The following is a 17,104-nucleotide window of genomic DNA, read 5'->3' on the forward strand; positions in this document are numbered from 1 at the left end:
TACCAAAAAAAATGAATCTTTGTTTATTATTCTTTAAAATTAGTTTTTATTCTATAAAAATAACAGTGGTTTAACCAAAGTGCTATTCAAGATGAAGTACCAGCTACATTTGAATCTCCTGGGAAATTTAAGATTCCTTTCTCCTATAGAGGAATATCTGGGAAGAGGCTAAGTAAACATATTTTAAAACACAACCAGAGGTACTCACTTTCAGAAATACTCAGAATGTAAACTTAAAACAGCTTAACTGCATTTCATTTATTCACTACTAAATGCCTTGAAATGTCTGTAGTAGTTGAGAGCTCTGGTGGTCTAGTGGTTAACAAGTTGTGCTGCAATTTCAAAAGCATGTGGTTCAAATCTACTAACTGTTCTGCAGAAGGGTGGGCAATCTTCCACCTGTGCAATTCTTTCTTTGTCTTTATCTTTATTTGTCTTCACTTTGGTGAAGTCTTTGATTCTCCTAAGGGAATACAGTGATTCAAATGCTCACAAAATATGTACATTAAATATGAGGAAAATCTGCTGAAGGTTAGTCAGCTATGTGTCAGTTTAGACTCAATGGGACACAACTGCCTAATGGTAAAGAGTTTAGCTAACAACCCAAAGACATACAGTTCAAATCCACCAGCTGCTCTGCCAGAGAAAGACAGGCCTCCAAAGATCAGCTAGAGGGTCAGTTATGAGTCTATTCCAACTCGACAACACCTAACACCATCAACACTGAAGGAAAAGATTCGTTGAAATGAGTTTTCTCTCAGTGGGAAAAGGATATTTGGCCAGGAATACTAAGTTCATTTCTTACTCAAAGCTATTAATGTTTGAAATTGTTGGGTGTTTTCCCTCTTGTCTCCCTAAATATCTATTCTTGTTATAAATATTATTTCTATTCACAATTTCCCTATATTAAAAATGCGGAAAAATATATTCTTTAATTTATTAAAATCTTGTTTCAGCTTAGAGAAAGAAAAGAATTTTCCTTCTTATTTCAATATAATCAAATCCAAACTGATTTGGGTTGAGTTCGTTTTGATTTGGGCCAACCCTATGTTACATAATAGAGCTATCCCATAGAGTCTCCACAGCTGTTGAGGCTTTATGGAAATGGTTCTTTCTCCGATGAAATAGCTAATCACATATCTGACGGTTACGAGCACTTAGCCACTGTGCCGTGCCACCATATGAGTTTATGATAATAATGATTGTGGAAGACTAAAGCAGTGAAACAATCTTTTATTTTTATTTTATAATATTTAGAATGAACTAATATCCATTTAAGGATAAAAACAGTAAGCAAAAGCAATAAGATGAAATAAGTTTAAAAGAATTTTACTCATGTCAGAAAAAGAAGTCTTGATTTTGGAAAATCTAAACCTAATTTAAATATTCACCAATAAAATACTTACCTTTTCTACTAGTGGTATTAATTGCTGATGTTCTGCTAAAGTCTTTAACAACTCCATAATGAAAGGAAGATAATTATGTTTCCGTCTGATATTTTCAATCTAAAAATAAAACAAAGATCAAACATGCTAAGTACACATTTCTGCGAACATTTCGAAATTTGTATATGATTCAAGATAGAACCTTACATTTTAATAAGAAAAATTAATTCTAAAAATTAAGAGTCAGTTTTCACAATGAATTGATATTGTTGTTACTTACCAGTGAGTTTATACCAAACCAAAGCTGATACTCTCGAGGGTTTTCAGGGACAGTAATGACTTGGGAGGAGACGGCCTATGTTCCTCTGGTGGAGCAGCTGGTGTATTTGTACTGATTGCCCTTAGGGTGCCAGTGAACTCCCTACCAATAGGCTACCAGAGGTGCCTCCACAGTGAATAGACTAATAAAGTATATGAAACAGTTTTTTGGACTTGGTTTCTAGCCTCAGTTTAGCAAATAATGTTGTTATTGATTGCCTTGGAGTTGAGCACAACTCATAGAGACCCCATCAACAAAAGGCCAAAAGCCCCTCTACAACAATCGACATTTATCAAAGTTCACAGAGTTTCTGGAGGCACGTCATATAGGAAGTGGATGCCACTTCTGCGTCCAATAGCAAGTAACAGGGGATCTCAAAAATGAAATCTGAAATTACTTGTTGTTGTTATGTGCCGTCGAGTCGCCTGCGACTCATAGCGACCCTACATACAACAGCCCTAAACTCCGCTCTGTCCTGTGCCAATAGCACTGTCTCTGACACTCTCATCCCAATTATCCCAGTCACTGAATCAATCCACCTCATAGAGGGCCTTCCTCTCCTGCGCTGTCCCCCCACCCTCCCAAGCATGATGTCCCTCTCTAAGGACCGGTCTCTCCTCACAACATGTCCAAAATACGTTAGAGGGAGCCTCAGAATCCTTGCCTCCAAGGAGCCACCCGGTTTAACCCTTTCCGGGAAAAATCTGTTTGTTTTCCTAGCAGTCCATGGTATTCTCAATACTCTTCTCCAGCACCACAGCTCAAAGGCATCAATTCTCCTTCTATCCTCCTTGGTCATTGTCCAACTCTCTAATGCATAACAAGTGACTGCGAAGAACATGGCCTGTATCAGACGCACCTTAGTCTCCAAAGAGATACCACTGCTCTTCAGCACTTTGGAGAGGTCCCTAACAGCAGACATTCCCATGGCAATGCACCTATTAATTTCTTGGCTGCTGGTGCCAACACTGTTGACTATGGAGCCAAGCAAACTAAAGCTGTGTACAATCTCAATCTCTTCACCATCCATCCTGATGCTGCCAATTGGTCCACTGGTGAGAATCTTTGTCTTCTTGACATTGAGCCTCAAACCATATTGTAGGCTGCAGTCCTTGACACTCTGCAGCAGGCGCTTCTGGTCCTCCTCAGTTTGTGTCATCTGCATAACGCAGATTGTTGATAAATCATCCACCAATCTTGACCCCACATTTCCCCTCATAGAGCCCAGCCTCCCGGATAATCTGTTCTGCATATAGGTTGAAAAGGTATGGAGATAGGATGCATCCCTGGCATATGCCCTTCCCAATTTGGACCATACAGTGTTCCCTTGCTCTGTTCTGACGACTGCCTCCTGGTCCAAGTATAAGTTTCGCATTAGAACCATCAAGTGTTCTGGGATTCCCATTCTTCTCAGAGTCAGCCACAGTTTGTTATGATCTACACAGTCAAATGCCTTTGCATAGTCAATGAAACACAGATAGACATTCCTCTGGTATTCCCTGTTTTCAGCCAAGATCCATCTAACATCAGCTACAATATCTCTAGTACCACGACCCCTTCTGAAACCAGCCTGGACTTCTGGTAGTTCTCTGTTGATGTGCTGTTCCAGTCGTTTTTGGATAATCTTCAGTAAAATCTTGCTTGCATGTGAAATCAGTGAGATTGTTCTGTAGTTTCCACTACATATTGATTACATATGTGGAAAGAACCACTGGAGAAGCTCAATATCAACTGTGAAAACTAGGCCAGGAGCTGAATGTGGAACAGACCACCAACTACTCATATGCAAATTCAAGCTGAAGCTGAGGAAAATTAAACCAAATCCAAGGCAACCAAAATATGACTTTGAGTCTATCCCACCTGAATTTCAGAACCATCTCAGGAACAGATTTGAGGCTTTGAACACTAATGAACGAAGGCTAGATGAGTTGTGGGAGGATATCAAGGGTATCATTCAGGAAGAGTGCAAACGGTCATTGCAAAGACAGAAGAGGAAGAAAAGACCAAAATGGATGTCAGAAGAGACTCTGAAAATTGCACTGGAGCGCAGAGAAGCCAAAGCACAGGGAAGAATTCAAGATACTAAAGAGTTGAATAGAAGATTTCAAAAGGCAGCATGGGATGACAAAGCAAAATATTACAATGAAATGTGCAAGGAGTTGGAGTCAGAAAACCAAAAGGGCGGAACTCGTTCAGCATATCTTAAGCTCAAGGAACTGAAGAACAAATTCAAACCTCGAGTTACTATAATCAAGGATGCTTTCGGCAGAATGTAAAATGATCCCAGAAGTATTAAAAGAAGATGGAAGGAATATACTGAGTCACTGTATCGAAAGGAATTGGAAGACACAAAATTTCATGAAACAACATATGAGCAAGAGCCTTATGGTGATGAAGGAAGAAGTTCAGGCTGCTTTGAAGAAAATGGCAAAAAATAAGGCTCCAGGAATAGATGGTATACCAATTGACATATTTCAGTTAACAGATGCTGCCCTGGACGTGCTCACCAAGTTGTGCCAAGAAATCTGGAGAACGACCACTTGGCCAACTGACTGGAAGAGATCGATATTTGTTCCTATCCCAAAGAAAGGTGACCCAACAGAATGTGGAAACTACAGAACAATCTCACTGATTTCACATGAAATTACTTACAAGACTTAATTTATGAAAGCAGATGCAAGAAGGCCCACATGATACAATTAACTTTCTTGCAGCATGCACAAAATCAGTGCAAGTCTTTTAAGACCAACTTTACTTTGCAACCAAGTTCAATCTTGCTTTGAGATTATTTATCAAGAGGGAAGAATGTAGGGACTACATGCTTCAACTGAAAACTATTCCTCTGGAGCACACCATTTCAAATTATTTGAGTTCAGCTTTTCATTTATGCAAAGCTATTTTAAAATACAATTATATAATAAAATAGAAATTATACAGAGGTAATATGAATGGAAAACAATTCTTGTCTAAAAACAAGCAGTATATTGCCAAATAATTCTTATTTGCAGGTGACTCCCATGACTATGCTCCTGAACTTCCAGGCACAACAGGGCTAAGAAATTCTCTTAATTCAGTTCTACCCCATTTGTTCTACTATACAAATGGCTCCATTCATAGCAAATACTAACACTTAGGGAGCTCTGGTGACCTAGTGGTAAGAAACTCCATTGCCATTTGAAAGGCACGTGTTTCAAAGCCACCTGCTGCTCCACACGTCAAGGATGGATGGGCAAGGTCCTCCACTACAATAAAACTGCCTCTGAAAACTCGCTAGAGAGTCAGCTATGAGTCAGTTCTGACTCAACAGTCAACAACAGTACTTATATAGAAATACCTATCAAACCTGTATGGCTGTGGGAATAGTGTAAGTATACTCTGTGGCTATCAACTTTTATCAATTTCAATTATATGAGAATTCCAGAGTAATGCAAGGCCTGCACTAGGATTTGACTATAACACCTTAAGCTGTGCAATGAATACTCTTCATGCACATAAAATGATCTATGTGGCCATAAGTTATCTATACACTGAGCCTGGACTTGAAATCACCCTACCCATAACTCAACTTGCAGCCAAACAATGTTGTTGCTAGGCTCTATCCACGAGACTGACTCATAGAAATTCTGTGTTCAATAGAAGGAAACACTGCCAGGTCCTATATATGGTGTAGACTATTTTATAAATGATGTTCACCGAGTTGTGCAATGCATTCTAGTATACTTGGACTAAAGCAACTTCTATGAGGATACCACACAACTTCAAATTGAGTTTATGGTTGTTGTTTTTATGTATTGTCAAGTCAGAAACAACGCATGGCTGACTCTCCCTCTGATGGGGTTTCAGAGTCAGTAAATCACACAGGAGGAGATTGTCCATATTTTTCCCTCAGGACAACTGGCAGATCCGAAACATGGGCCTTTGGGTTGGCAGCACATATCCGTAACACTAAGCCACCAGAGCTCCCCTATTGAACATAGAGATCTGAAGAGATATATGACATAGATTTGATTTATGGCATCTGTTGCATATAACAGAGTAAGAATGGCTCTCTTTGACTGGCATGTACTCAATCTTATATGAAGTCTATCAATGTCTCTATCAATTACTTCTGTTGTTGGTGTTGTTGTTAAGTGCCGTCGAGTCGTTTGCAACTCATAGCGACCCTATGTACAACAGCCCTAAACCCTGCTCTACCCTGTGCCAATCTCATTGCCTCTGACACACCCATCCCAATTACCCCAGTCACTGAATCAATCCACCTCATAGAAGGTCTTCCCCTCCTGCACTGTCCCTCCACTCTACCAAGCATGATGTCCCTCTCTAAAGACCTGTCTCTCCTTCCAACATGTCCAAAGTATGTCAGACGAAGCCCCAGAATCCTTGCCTCCAAGGAGCAGCCTGGTTTAACCCTCTCTAGGATGAATCTGTTTTCCTTGGCAGTCAATGGTACCTTCAATACTCTTCTCCAGCACCACAGCTCAAAGGTGTCAATTCTCCTTCTATCCTCCCTAGTCATTGTCCAACTCTCTGATGCATAACAAGTGATTGCAAAAACCATGGCCTGTATCAGACACACCTTAGTCTCCAGAGAGACACCGTTGCTCTTGAGTACTTTAGAGAAGTCCCTAACAGCAGACTTTCCCATCGCAATACGTTTTTTGATTTCCTGGCTACTGGTGCCAAGAGTGTTGACTGTGGAGCCGAGCAAACTGAAGCTGTGAACAATCTTAATCTCTTCACCATCCATCCTGATGCTACCGATTGGTCCAGTGGTGAGAATTTTTGTCTTCCTGACACTGAGCCTCAGTCCATACTGAAGGCTGCAGTCCTTGACCCTCTGCAGCAGACGCTTCAGGTCCTCCTCAGTTTCAGCGAGCAGGGTTGTGTCATCTGCATAACACAGATTGTTGATAGATCGTCCACCAATCCTAACGCCACGCGTCTCCTCATAAAGCCCAGCCTTTCGGATAATCTGCTCTGTACACAGGTTGAAAAGGTATGGAGACAGGACGCATCCCTGGCATACACCCTTTCCAATTTTAAACCATGCAGTGTTACCCTGCTCTGTTCTGACGACTGCCTCTTGGTCCAAGTATAGGTTTCGCATTAGCACGATTAAATGTTCTGGGATTCCCATTCTTCTCAGAGTCAGCCACAGTTTGTTATGATCCACGCAGTCAAATGCCTTTGCATAATCAATGAAACACAGATAGACATTCTTCTGGTATTCTCTGCTTTCAGCTAAGATCCATCTCACATCAGCTACAATATCCCTAGTACCACGACCCCTTCTAAACTCAGCCTGGACTTCTGGCAGAACTCTGCTGATGTACTGTTCCAGTCATTTTTGGATAATCTTCAGTAGAATCTTGCTTGCATGTGAAATCAATGATATTGTTCTGTAGTTTCCACATCTGAGAATATTAGGGATTCAGAAAATCCACTCTACAGACTTTGATATGAAAGGTAAGTCTCCATTATTAGTCATTTCAGTAATATGTGGACTAAATCTACTTTATTGTGGCCTTCAATTATGCCATGTTATCATATAATTAGTCCTGAATAATATGGTATATATTGTGATATTAATGGCACTCCTTCAGTTATATAGCAATCTGTAAATGGTATCACTATTCCAGTATCTCTCTATTCTGTTCTTTTCTAATTTTAGGTTTACTTCTCTAAATTATAGTTGGGTAAATTACCACCAAAACGAAGATAATCTTTCTCCTATTGTAGCAGACATGGACACATAATTAAATTTTAACCCAAATTTCTAAATTAAACTATGAAATTCCAGTATCTTTAATGTGAGGCAGATTCCCTTCTCCTCCTCTTTCCCACCTCTTCTTCCAAATTGGATGAGGCCGTGAATAATTAAGGTTAAAGCAGTCATCCTGGACCATGCAGTAAAAACAATGTGTACAATATAGTGGTGCAATCAAATAGAATGGGTGGGCCTGGACACCTAACACTCTGCAGTCGCTATGTCATTCCTGGACTCTTGCATTTGCTTTTTGAGAGATATTTTGTTTAATTTAATAAGACCCAATCAACCCTTCCAAATCTAATTCTGTTTCAAATTTATTTCAGTTAAAAACAATTCTTTTTACATAGAACAAGGTCATTTTAAAAACCAGTTGTTCAAAGACTAGAAATAAATGTTGAAGAAAATGCTTATAATCTCTGAAATAAAAGCATAAATTTTGGACAAACTATAATTCTCAATTAAGAAAAATTAGATAATAGTAAATATTAGTAATGGATCTAGATTTGTAATGGAAATCTTCTGAGATTCAAACAATTGTGTTCGGAAACCAAACAAAAGCAGTTATTGAAGTAGTTCTCACAACTAAAACTCTAAATATGGGATTAATTTTTACATTAAAAAAACTACAATAAGTATGCATACATATGGCAAACGTATATTTTCATATGAAAATAGTAATTAATAAATTTTGGAAATAACATACCTTATATCTTTTTAATTTTTGTACTTCTTCTTCAATAAGCATCTGATTTTTGGCAACCTCTGACTGAATAGCACTTAGCATATTACCCTGATCTGTATCCATGGGTTCCTCCTTAGGGATAAAAACAAAAAGTATACCCTCATGATTGTGGCTTAAGTCTGGAATGTTTGAAAAATAATAAAGAGCTTGAATATGTTCAAATTTTTACTCTTAGGTAATAGGTCATCATTCTAATGAAATCAACACTGAAGGATAAAAGCATTCAATAGCTAATTATTTCTGTTCTATGGAATAGCAAAAAGAATTTTCAGCTAAAACCAACCTGGATTATAATATACTATATTATTCTTTATAATCTCCTATCCAGCTGTAAAATAAATATGCCTAAGTATACTTGAGAAAAATATAATCAAAGGTAGATAAAAAAGGTTTTTGGCTATTAGTCATTTTTTATTTCAAGTATATTTACTCCAGGGAGATATTCAATCATAAAGAATAAATGATTGCCTGTGAATCTAACAGTATTCAATAAATATTTAGACAAACACGTTCTAATTTATTTAATTATATAATGAAATAATACATAGTTAACATACTTATTAACTGCTAATATTGTTACATGTCTGTCACTATATAGAGTTATTTGAATACAGTACATCATTTTACCTCACACTAACTTTCTGGATAAAAACTGTTATTCTCATCAAGGTGGGGGTAAGATTGAGAAAAACTGGATAAATTATGCATACTTCATTGAAGCCAATGAGGGAGAGAACAGTTTAAAAGTAATATATTTTAGGGCATTATGATTATAATCAGAGTTCAGAATGAGGGTGCCAGAGTGCAGTATACTCGAGGTAGGTATGTGGAGGTGTGGGGGGATTGTATACCAATGAAGGAGTTTTTTCTTTTGCTTTTCAAGAAGAGCGAACTGGGTGTGAGGGTGGGGTGGGCAGGGACAAAGTGCAACAATGAATGAATGGAAATCCAAAATCTCTGTAAATATTCATTGAAATTAATTTTTAAAAAAAAAGAGAGAGAGAGAAAAAAAAAACCCCACTGTTATTCTCATTTTACCTGATGAAACGGAAGTATTTTGCAAAACATCTAAATTTACAAATCCTATTAAGTGGCAAAGTCAGGAATTATATCTAGGCCATCTAACTCAAAAGTCTATAAACAACCACTCAGGATACTTGATATAATCCATACTTGAAAACAAACAAAAAGTTAAATACTTTTCCTGAGTGAGTAACTAAGCTAGAAGTTTCTACTTAAAAGCATGGCTTCAAACCTCTGCAAGTTGTCTTTGTAACTCTGCTATCTTCTGTTCATATATCATTTTTCTGTCCGATACAATTGCCATTAAATTAAATCGAATTTCACCTTCACTGTACCTTAAAAAAAAAAAAAAAGATATTTTTAAGTTTAAAAAAAAAAAAATTATAAAACCATAGCCCAAAACAATCATTGCCTATGGCGAGTTATGCTGCTAAGCCAAAAGCTGAATGAACCTCTTTGGTGGTTCAAATAAACCAGCTAGAGAGGGGATAGACGCTCTTCCCATGCTATTTACAGTCTAAGAAACCTAATGGTGGGTCAGCTGTTAGTTGGATCCAACTTCATGGCAATGACTTAAAGATTTTATTGTTACAGTCCATAATATTCTGGTATATATAAATCAATTTGGCTAAGAATAATAATTTTTAGAAATCTTTTCATATTTGATACAGCAAACCTTCAGGGGGAAAGTAGCCATATTTAATTGATTACAAATACTTTAAATTTCTAAAATAATTTTAATTATTCCTAAAACTTAAGAAATACAAGTATTTCCAACTATTTCCCTATATTTATAAGAAATAAGGTAAATATCATTTACTTAAGATGTCGGGAAAATAAATAGTTTATTTTATTGGACTAATTATAATGTTATCTTGATGAAAACTAATTTTGTTCCTTTATTATACATTTTTCCAAGTCATGATTACTGTCTAGTTATATTCAAAGTAAAAAAATAAATAAATAAACAAAATCAAAATTGTTGCTGCTGCATCAAAACTAACTCATAGCTGATCTCCAAGCAAATTTTTGGAGACTGTAAATTGAACAGGAGACTGTCCACTTTTATCTCACAGAGCAGCTAGTGAATACGACCTGCCGGAGAAGCATGACCTAGCAGTGCAGCTCTATAAGGACTCTGCCACCAGAACTCCTTCTATTTTAATTAGCATTGTTTTATGCCATATGCGGCTGTAACCTGTAATAAAATTTCTGAATGTTATATCTTCACTACTTAGGTATTTACAAGAGAACTTTGGTGGCATAGTCCATAGCATGTTGCATTGCGAGTCCAAAGTGTTCAACTGTCTATGTTGAGTGAAAAAAACCAAAAACAAAGGACTAAATATTATATAATCCCATTTCTATAATAATCTTTGACAAAAATTTATATAATGTTCTTTGGCACAAATTATACATGATTATAACTAGAAAATAGATTAGTCATTGTCAGGGATTAAAGATAGGGGTATTAAGAAGTATAGGGATGAATTTATAGCTATTAAAAGACAATCAGAAGAATTTTTGTAGTGATGGAATTTCTCTTTATCTTGATCATATCAATATCCTAGCAATGACTGATAATCAATACACATAAACTATAGTTCTGGAAAATTTTACCAGTGTAGAAAATTTGGCACAAAGTATGCAGATGTCTCTATGTTACATAATTAAGACAAAAATAAAAATTTTCATTTTAAAAAAGTGAATTAATAATACTGTGAAACAAAATGCATACAAACTTCGTAAGCAAATCAATACAAATTTTTTTAAAGTTTAAAAATGCAACAACCCTCAGTTCAAATAGCATGACAAAGTATCTGAACAAATGACTAATGTAATAGAGATCTGCATGTTTAATTTCTCTAAAGACAAGCTCTCAAATCAAGAATATTGAGTTTTCTAAAAAAAATTAAAGAAAAAGAATATTGAGTTTTCTAAAATAGAAATAAATACATTACTCCTGAATACATTAATACTTAACTGAATCAGTAGGCATTGCCTTAAAAAAAAAAAGTATAAAATGCTTTAAAGCAATACTGTTACATTAGTGAGGTTAGCTGAGCATTTACTTTTGGATCCGTTTTTCTATAACTGGCCTCACTGCGCTTATCCAGTCATCTTGATTGCAAGCCCCTAGAAAGAAATTTAAAAACACCAACAAAAATTTAAAAATCAATAAATCACCAATAGTTAGGCTCAAAAGATCTTTTATAAATATTTTGGCAAATTAAGATCAGGAAAAATATTTTTAGCATACTATATTAAGCCTCAACTCTAAGTTTATTGGTAAGGGTAAAGGGCAAGAGTATTGTCATAATTTGGACTGCCAAGGTATTATGTTACTTAGTAGATGCAGAACAAATGTCTGAGGAAATATTAAGTTAGGAGTTATCTCATTTAAACTTACAAATCTGAGAGACAATCACAATTACCTTCATGGTACAAATGATGAAACTAAGAGTTAAGATAAAAGCAGCCCACCGTGTTAGTAAGAAAACAAGAATACAACTCTGTCTGATTCCTACCTTGATAATTAATTCTTTTTAAAAAGTTAAAAAGTTTAAACCCATGCGGAAAGTGTTTGGGGGAAAAACCCAACTAACTGTTCCTATTATTAGTATGGCTAAGGTAGCAAAGCTCAGTATTTTATTTCCACTTAAATTTCTATTTGGTATTGCCAATGAAAAGAAAATAGCTAACCAGATAAGTCAATAGAGAAAGTGTAAAATCAAATCAACCACCATTCCAGAGAAAATATGAACCTGAGTCTAACTCACTAAATTAAAAAAACCATCTCAAGAATAGTTTGAGACACTGAACAATAATGACAAGATGACCTGATGAGTTATGAAGTGATAGCAAGGATATCATCCACAAAGGAAGTAAAAGGCTATTAAAGGCAGGGGAAAAAAAAGAAGTCAGAAGAGATTCTGAAAATTGCACTAGAACAACAAGAATTCAAAACATAAGAGAGAACAAAATAAAAGCACTGAACAGAAGATCTCCAAGGGCATCTTCAGAAGACAAAGTATTAGAATGAAATGTACAAAGAGCTAGAGTCAGAAAACAAAAAGGGAAGAATTGCTCACTATTTCTCAAGATCAAAAAACTGAAGAACAAATTCAAGCCTTGAGTTGTAATAATGAAGGATGCCATGGGCAAAGTCTTGAATGAGCCAGGAAGAATCAAAAGAAGATGGAAGGAATATATAGTCATCAAGAAGTGACCGACACAGTATCATTTTACATAGTAGCATATGATCCAGAACCAATAATAATGAAGACGTTGAAGCTGCACTGAAGGCACTGGCAAAACTCAAAGCCTCAGGAATTAATGAAAACTAATTGTCATGTTCCAATGAACAGATGAAACCTTGCAAATGCTCACCAGGCTATGCCGAAATCAAGAAGACAGTTACCTAGCCAACTGACTTGGAAGAGATTCTTATTTGTCCCCATTCCCCAAAAAAAGGATCACCCAACAGAATGTGGAAACTATCAAACAATAGTAAAATAGTACTGAAGATTATTCAAAACAGAACAGTACACCAACAGAGAACTGCTAGAAATACAAGCTGGATTTGGAAGAGGCTATGGCACCAGGGATATTATTCTTGATGTCAGATGAATCTTGGCAGAAAGCAAGGACTATCAGAAGGATGTCTATCTGTGTTTTATTGAATATGTGGCTTTTGACTACGTGGATCATAAAGAACTATGGTTAACCTTGAGTAGAATGAGAATCCCAGGGCACATAATTGTGCTCATGCAAACAAGAAACTTTTCTGAATTGAGCAAGAGAACACTGAATGGTTTAAAATCAAGAAAGGTATATGTCAGGAATACATCCTACCTCCCTACCTACTGTATCTGTATGCTAAACAAATCCTGTAAGAAACTGGACTTTAAGAAGTATGTGGCATCAGGATTGTAGGAAGTCTCATCAAAAACCTGTGTTATGCAGCTGAAACAACCTTGCTTGCTGAAAATTGAGCACACCTACAGCCTTCAATATGGATTACATCTCAACACCAAGAAGACAAAAGTCCTTACTACTGGGTAATAGGCAACATCATAATAAATAGATGGAAAAAAAGATTGCCAATGATTTCATCTTACTTCGATCCACAATCAGTATCTTTCATATCAGGAGTCAAGAACTCAAAAGACACATTACATTTGGAAAATCTGTCATCAGGCCCCCTTGCCAAAGAGCAAAGACACTAGTTTCAAGAATAAGGTACACCTGATCCAAGCCATCTTGCTTGTTATGCATCTCAAAGTTGGACAACAACTAAGGATGACGAGAGAAGAGTCGATGCCTTTGAGTTGTAGTGTTGGAGAATATTACTGATTATCCCATGGATTGCCAAAAGAACAAACAAGCATGTCTTGGGTAAAGTGCAAACAGGGTGCTCACTGGAAGGAAAGATTGTGAAGCTTTGTCTCACATACTTTGGTATACTGTTATGAGGAGCTGGTTCTTGGAGAAGGACATCATCCTTTGAAAGGTGGAGGGTCAGTGTAGGAGAGGAAGACCCTCAACAAGATGGACTGACATGTTGACAGTAACAATGGGCACAAACATATCAGAGATGAGGATGGCACAGAATAGGATGGGTACAGATTTGTTTATAGAGTGACTGTAAGTTGCAGTCAACCCAACAGTAAATAACAAAGTGAAAGATCATTTTCCTTAACAAATATAGAAAAATACTTTTTTCATAGAATATGTAAATATACATTATATAAACTGTAGTGAATTATAATGTGGAACACAATTACAAAGTAGAAACAAAATGAGTCTATGCTAACTTTTTTCAATCTAGAAGTATGAAGCTTTATGAACAGAACAGTAGATTCAATTAAAGCAAGTGTTACAAAACTTTACAAGCAAATCTAAATTAAAATGTTAAAGGTCTAAATTAAAATAAGAAATTACTATCAATATAAGTAGTTAAAAATTCTTCTGCAGATTATTTCAGTGCTATTCAGAACCAGACTATACTCCTAACCTTGATAACTATTTATTACTTTTGCTCAAGGTAAGAGACAGGGTGGGCCAAAAGGAATTTACCCTTTGGCTCACAGGACAGAACATGAACACACTATGTAAACAGAAACTCTGAAGAAAAATGTCTCGTCAACATTTAGTACTCAATTAAAATGATTCTGAATGATCCAAGTCTTCTCTTTTTCTAATTTTTAAAAATAAACATTTCCATATAAGATGATTATAAGAAATAATTCTTAGCTGTTATCAATAGGTTAAAGATCACAAAAAATATTTTTAAGGTCATTATAAATAGTTATTAATTGAAAAAATGTTGTACAATTTTTAAAAAGTTATGTAATAAAAAAGTGTGTGTTACATAATTGATTTGCTGCCATGGAGTCAGATTCAACCTATAGTTGACCCTCCACTGGGTTTCTGAGACTATAAATTTTAATCGGAGGACACTGTCCATCTTTCTGCAATAGAGACACTAGTGGATTCCAACTGCCAGAAGCACAGTCTTTAGGTTAACAGTACAACTCTTCATGTACTATAGAACAATAGCTCTCTATAGTGAGTTAAAAAAAACATAATTTCTCTTAGGAAAAAATAAAAGTCTCCTACTGAACCACAGTAATCAGCATGCCCTTCATATGTGATATTTCATTACATACAGTTGAGGTGCCTGAGGCCTCCGTGATATCCATTACCTCACAGTAACTTTTTCCTCCAAAATTTAAGCAGCACTGTGACTAAAATGAAGGGAAACCACCTTACCTTATTTATCATAAGTGAAATACCATGACATTAGATCAATTTTGTTACATTTTAAATTTATTACATGGATAGCACAGAGGAATGAGATTACCTAAATCAATAGGTCCTTCTCTTAATCCATCTAATTCATACAGCCTTCCATTAACAGGAACATAACTGACAAAGTGAAAAGCATCTTCTTCTTTTGCTGATGTTTTTGCATCAAATTCAAACATCTGCTGTCTACAGTGAAGGAAAAAATAGTGAGAAACAGAGAAGCAAAGAAATCAGTAGTACTGGTATTGACTTGGACCACAAATCATGCCAACTGCAGACACAAAAAAACCTGACTGCTGTGAGCTACATAGAAGTTTCTCACTTCTGATACTTGAAAGTAAGTCATCAGGTCTGTTTCTAGATGCTTTGCTGATATGTCCAGCATCAGTGATGTCATTATCATGACATCATTATGTCACTGTGAGTCTCCAGTGACAGATGGGCAGTCACTGACTTGAGGTGCACTAGCCAAGAATCGAACCCAGATCTCTCAAAGGGTAGGAGAAAATTCTACCACCAAATATCCAATGCCCATAAAAACAATATTTATTTAATGTAAAGTTTCTTTACCTGGCAAAACTGTTATGAACTTGTCGAATCACATCTGAATTGCTGAGTGCCAAACCCTTCATCTATAATAATTTTTAAAAGCAGAAATCATTAATTAAGAACTATCACAAATAGGACATCTGAGGACAAAGAAGACCGTACTCACAGCTGCATCGAAACTTTGAGAAAATTCTTTAAATTCCGATAAAGTCTCTCCTAAATGGACATCTTGATGTGTACAGTTTAATAGCACACTTACTATGGCTTGAGTAGCACAAGCATTATTAATTACCTAAAAAACACAAAACAAAGTTATTAGTAACCTACTTCAAAATTGCCGCTTTTCAACTAGCAACAGTGACCTCAAAAAATAAATTAAAATGGGTTTAAATTTTATTATATATAGTTTTGGTATAAACACAGTAAGCTTATGTTTAATTTGTATTCTAGATTATTCCTAGTGATCTGCTGTAATTCTAGAGTTGAAGATTCTAAAAAACCAAACAAATTAATGACATGAAAGTATACCAATGTAGTTAGGTAACCCAGCCAATTTTCCCAAAAATGAAATGTAGCCAACAGACCTTATCCTCATCTCCCCTTTACTTCCCCTAAATTCATACCTACCTAAGTATAACTCATATTTCATAATCAGTACAAGCTTTAACTCTTGAATTTTGGAGAAATTTTCCCAACAATACATATTCATTTGTACTTTTACTTAAATTCTTAGAAATAGTACATGTTGTCTACATTTTTTCATTTTATAACCTTTAGAATGTTGTTAAATGTTCAATTTACAAATTATACGAGCTTACATTTTAGTCAGAGAAATATTTAGAAAGCACATAGTATGTTCCAGATACTTTTCCAGGCACTTCACAGGCTTTAATTCCTTTAAACTTTTCAACAACTTATGAAGAGGTGTATATCCTTATCCTCATTTTACATTTGCCAAAACTGAGGCACCAAGAGTATACAGCTACACAAGGTTATACATAGAGGTATACAGCTATGTAGGCAGGCAGATTGGTTCTAGAATTTGTGCACTTACCCCTACGCTACAGGCTGGCTCTGTAAACATATGTGGTCATCTACAAAGATTATAGGACAGTTATGACAAGGACTTCTTCCATACTCCTTTGAAAGACTAAGATCACAGAGTTGAAAAGAACCTCAGGAATGATCAGTGTGGATGCACATTAGGTTAATTGCAGAAGTGAACTAAATTTGGTAAATGGCTTTAAGAATGCAGCTTAGTCCTACTACTACTACACGGTGTTTACTATCATTAAATACCATTTTCTAGTTAGAATCTTTGCCACAATGCTATTGGTAGCTTATTCCTTTTATATTTGAGTGTATTTCTCTATTTTTAACTTCATTGATTCAGAAGAAAAAAACATAAATTATCTACCTTCTATGATTCTAATAGGGAGCTCTGGTGGCTACAGGAAATGATACTAATTCAAAGGCCATGTCTGTGGCCCTGCAAATCCACCAGT

The 17,104-nt window shown here is 36.0% G+C and overlaps 1 protein-coding gene across 2 annotated transcripts in view; it reads right to left on the reverse strand.

Annotated features, from left to right (window-relative positions):
- Positions 1 to 17,104, reverse strand: part of UCHL5 (ubiquitin carboxyl-terminal hydrolase L5) — a 48,781-nt gene that overhangs the window by 6,649 nt on the left and 25,028 nt on the right. The window contains exons 4-10 of one of the 2 annotated variants that reach the window (XM_006889519.1): positions 15,766 to 15,891; positions 15,621 to 15,682; positions 15,106 to 15,236; positions 11,312 to 11,375; positions 9,472 to 9,574; positions 8,178 to 8,285; positions 1,407 to 1,505 (exon numbers count right to left, since the gene is read on the reverse strand). In XM_006889519.1, the coding sequence (XP_006889581.1) occupies positions 1,407 to 1,505; positions 8,178 to 8,285; positions 9,472 to 9,574; positions 11,312 to 11,375; positions 15,106 to 15,236; positions 15,621 to 15,682; positions 15,766 to 15,891 (693 nt within the window). Of the gene's footprint in view, positions 1 to 1,406; positions 1,506 to 8,177; positions 8,289 to 9,471; positions 9,575 to 11,311; positions 11,376 to 15,105; positions 15,237 to 15,620; positions 15,683 to 15,765; positions 15,892 to 17,104 lie in introns of both variants that reach the window. The other variant, XM_006889518.1, reaches the window with a different exon arrangement.

This window comes from Elephantulus edwardii, unplaced genomic scaffold (genome assembly GCF_000299155.1).
Source record: "Elephantulus edwardii isolate Elephantulus edwardi_28Jun2011 unplaced genomic scaffold, EleEdw1.0 scaffold00078, whole genome shotgun sequence".
In the NCBI taxonomy this organism is placed as follows: Eukaryota; Metazoa; Chordata; class Mammalia; order Macroscelidea; family Macroscelididae; genus Elephantulus; species Elephantulus edwardii.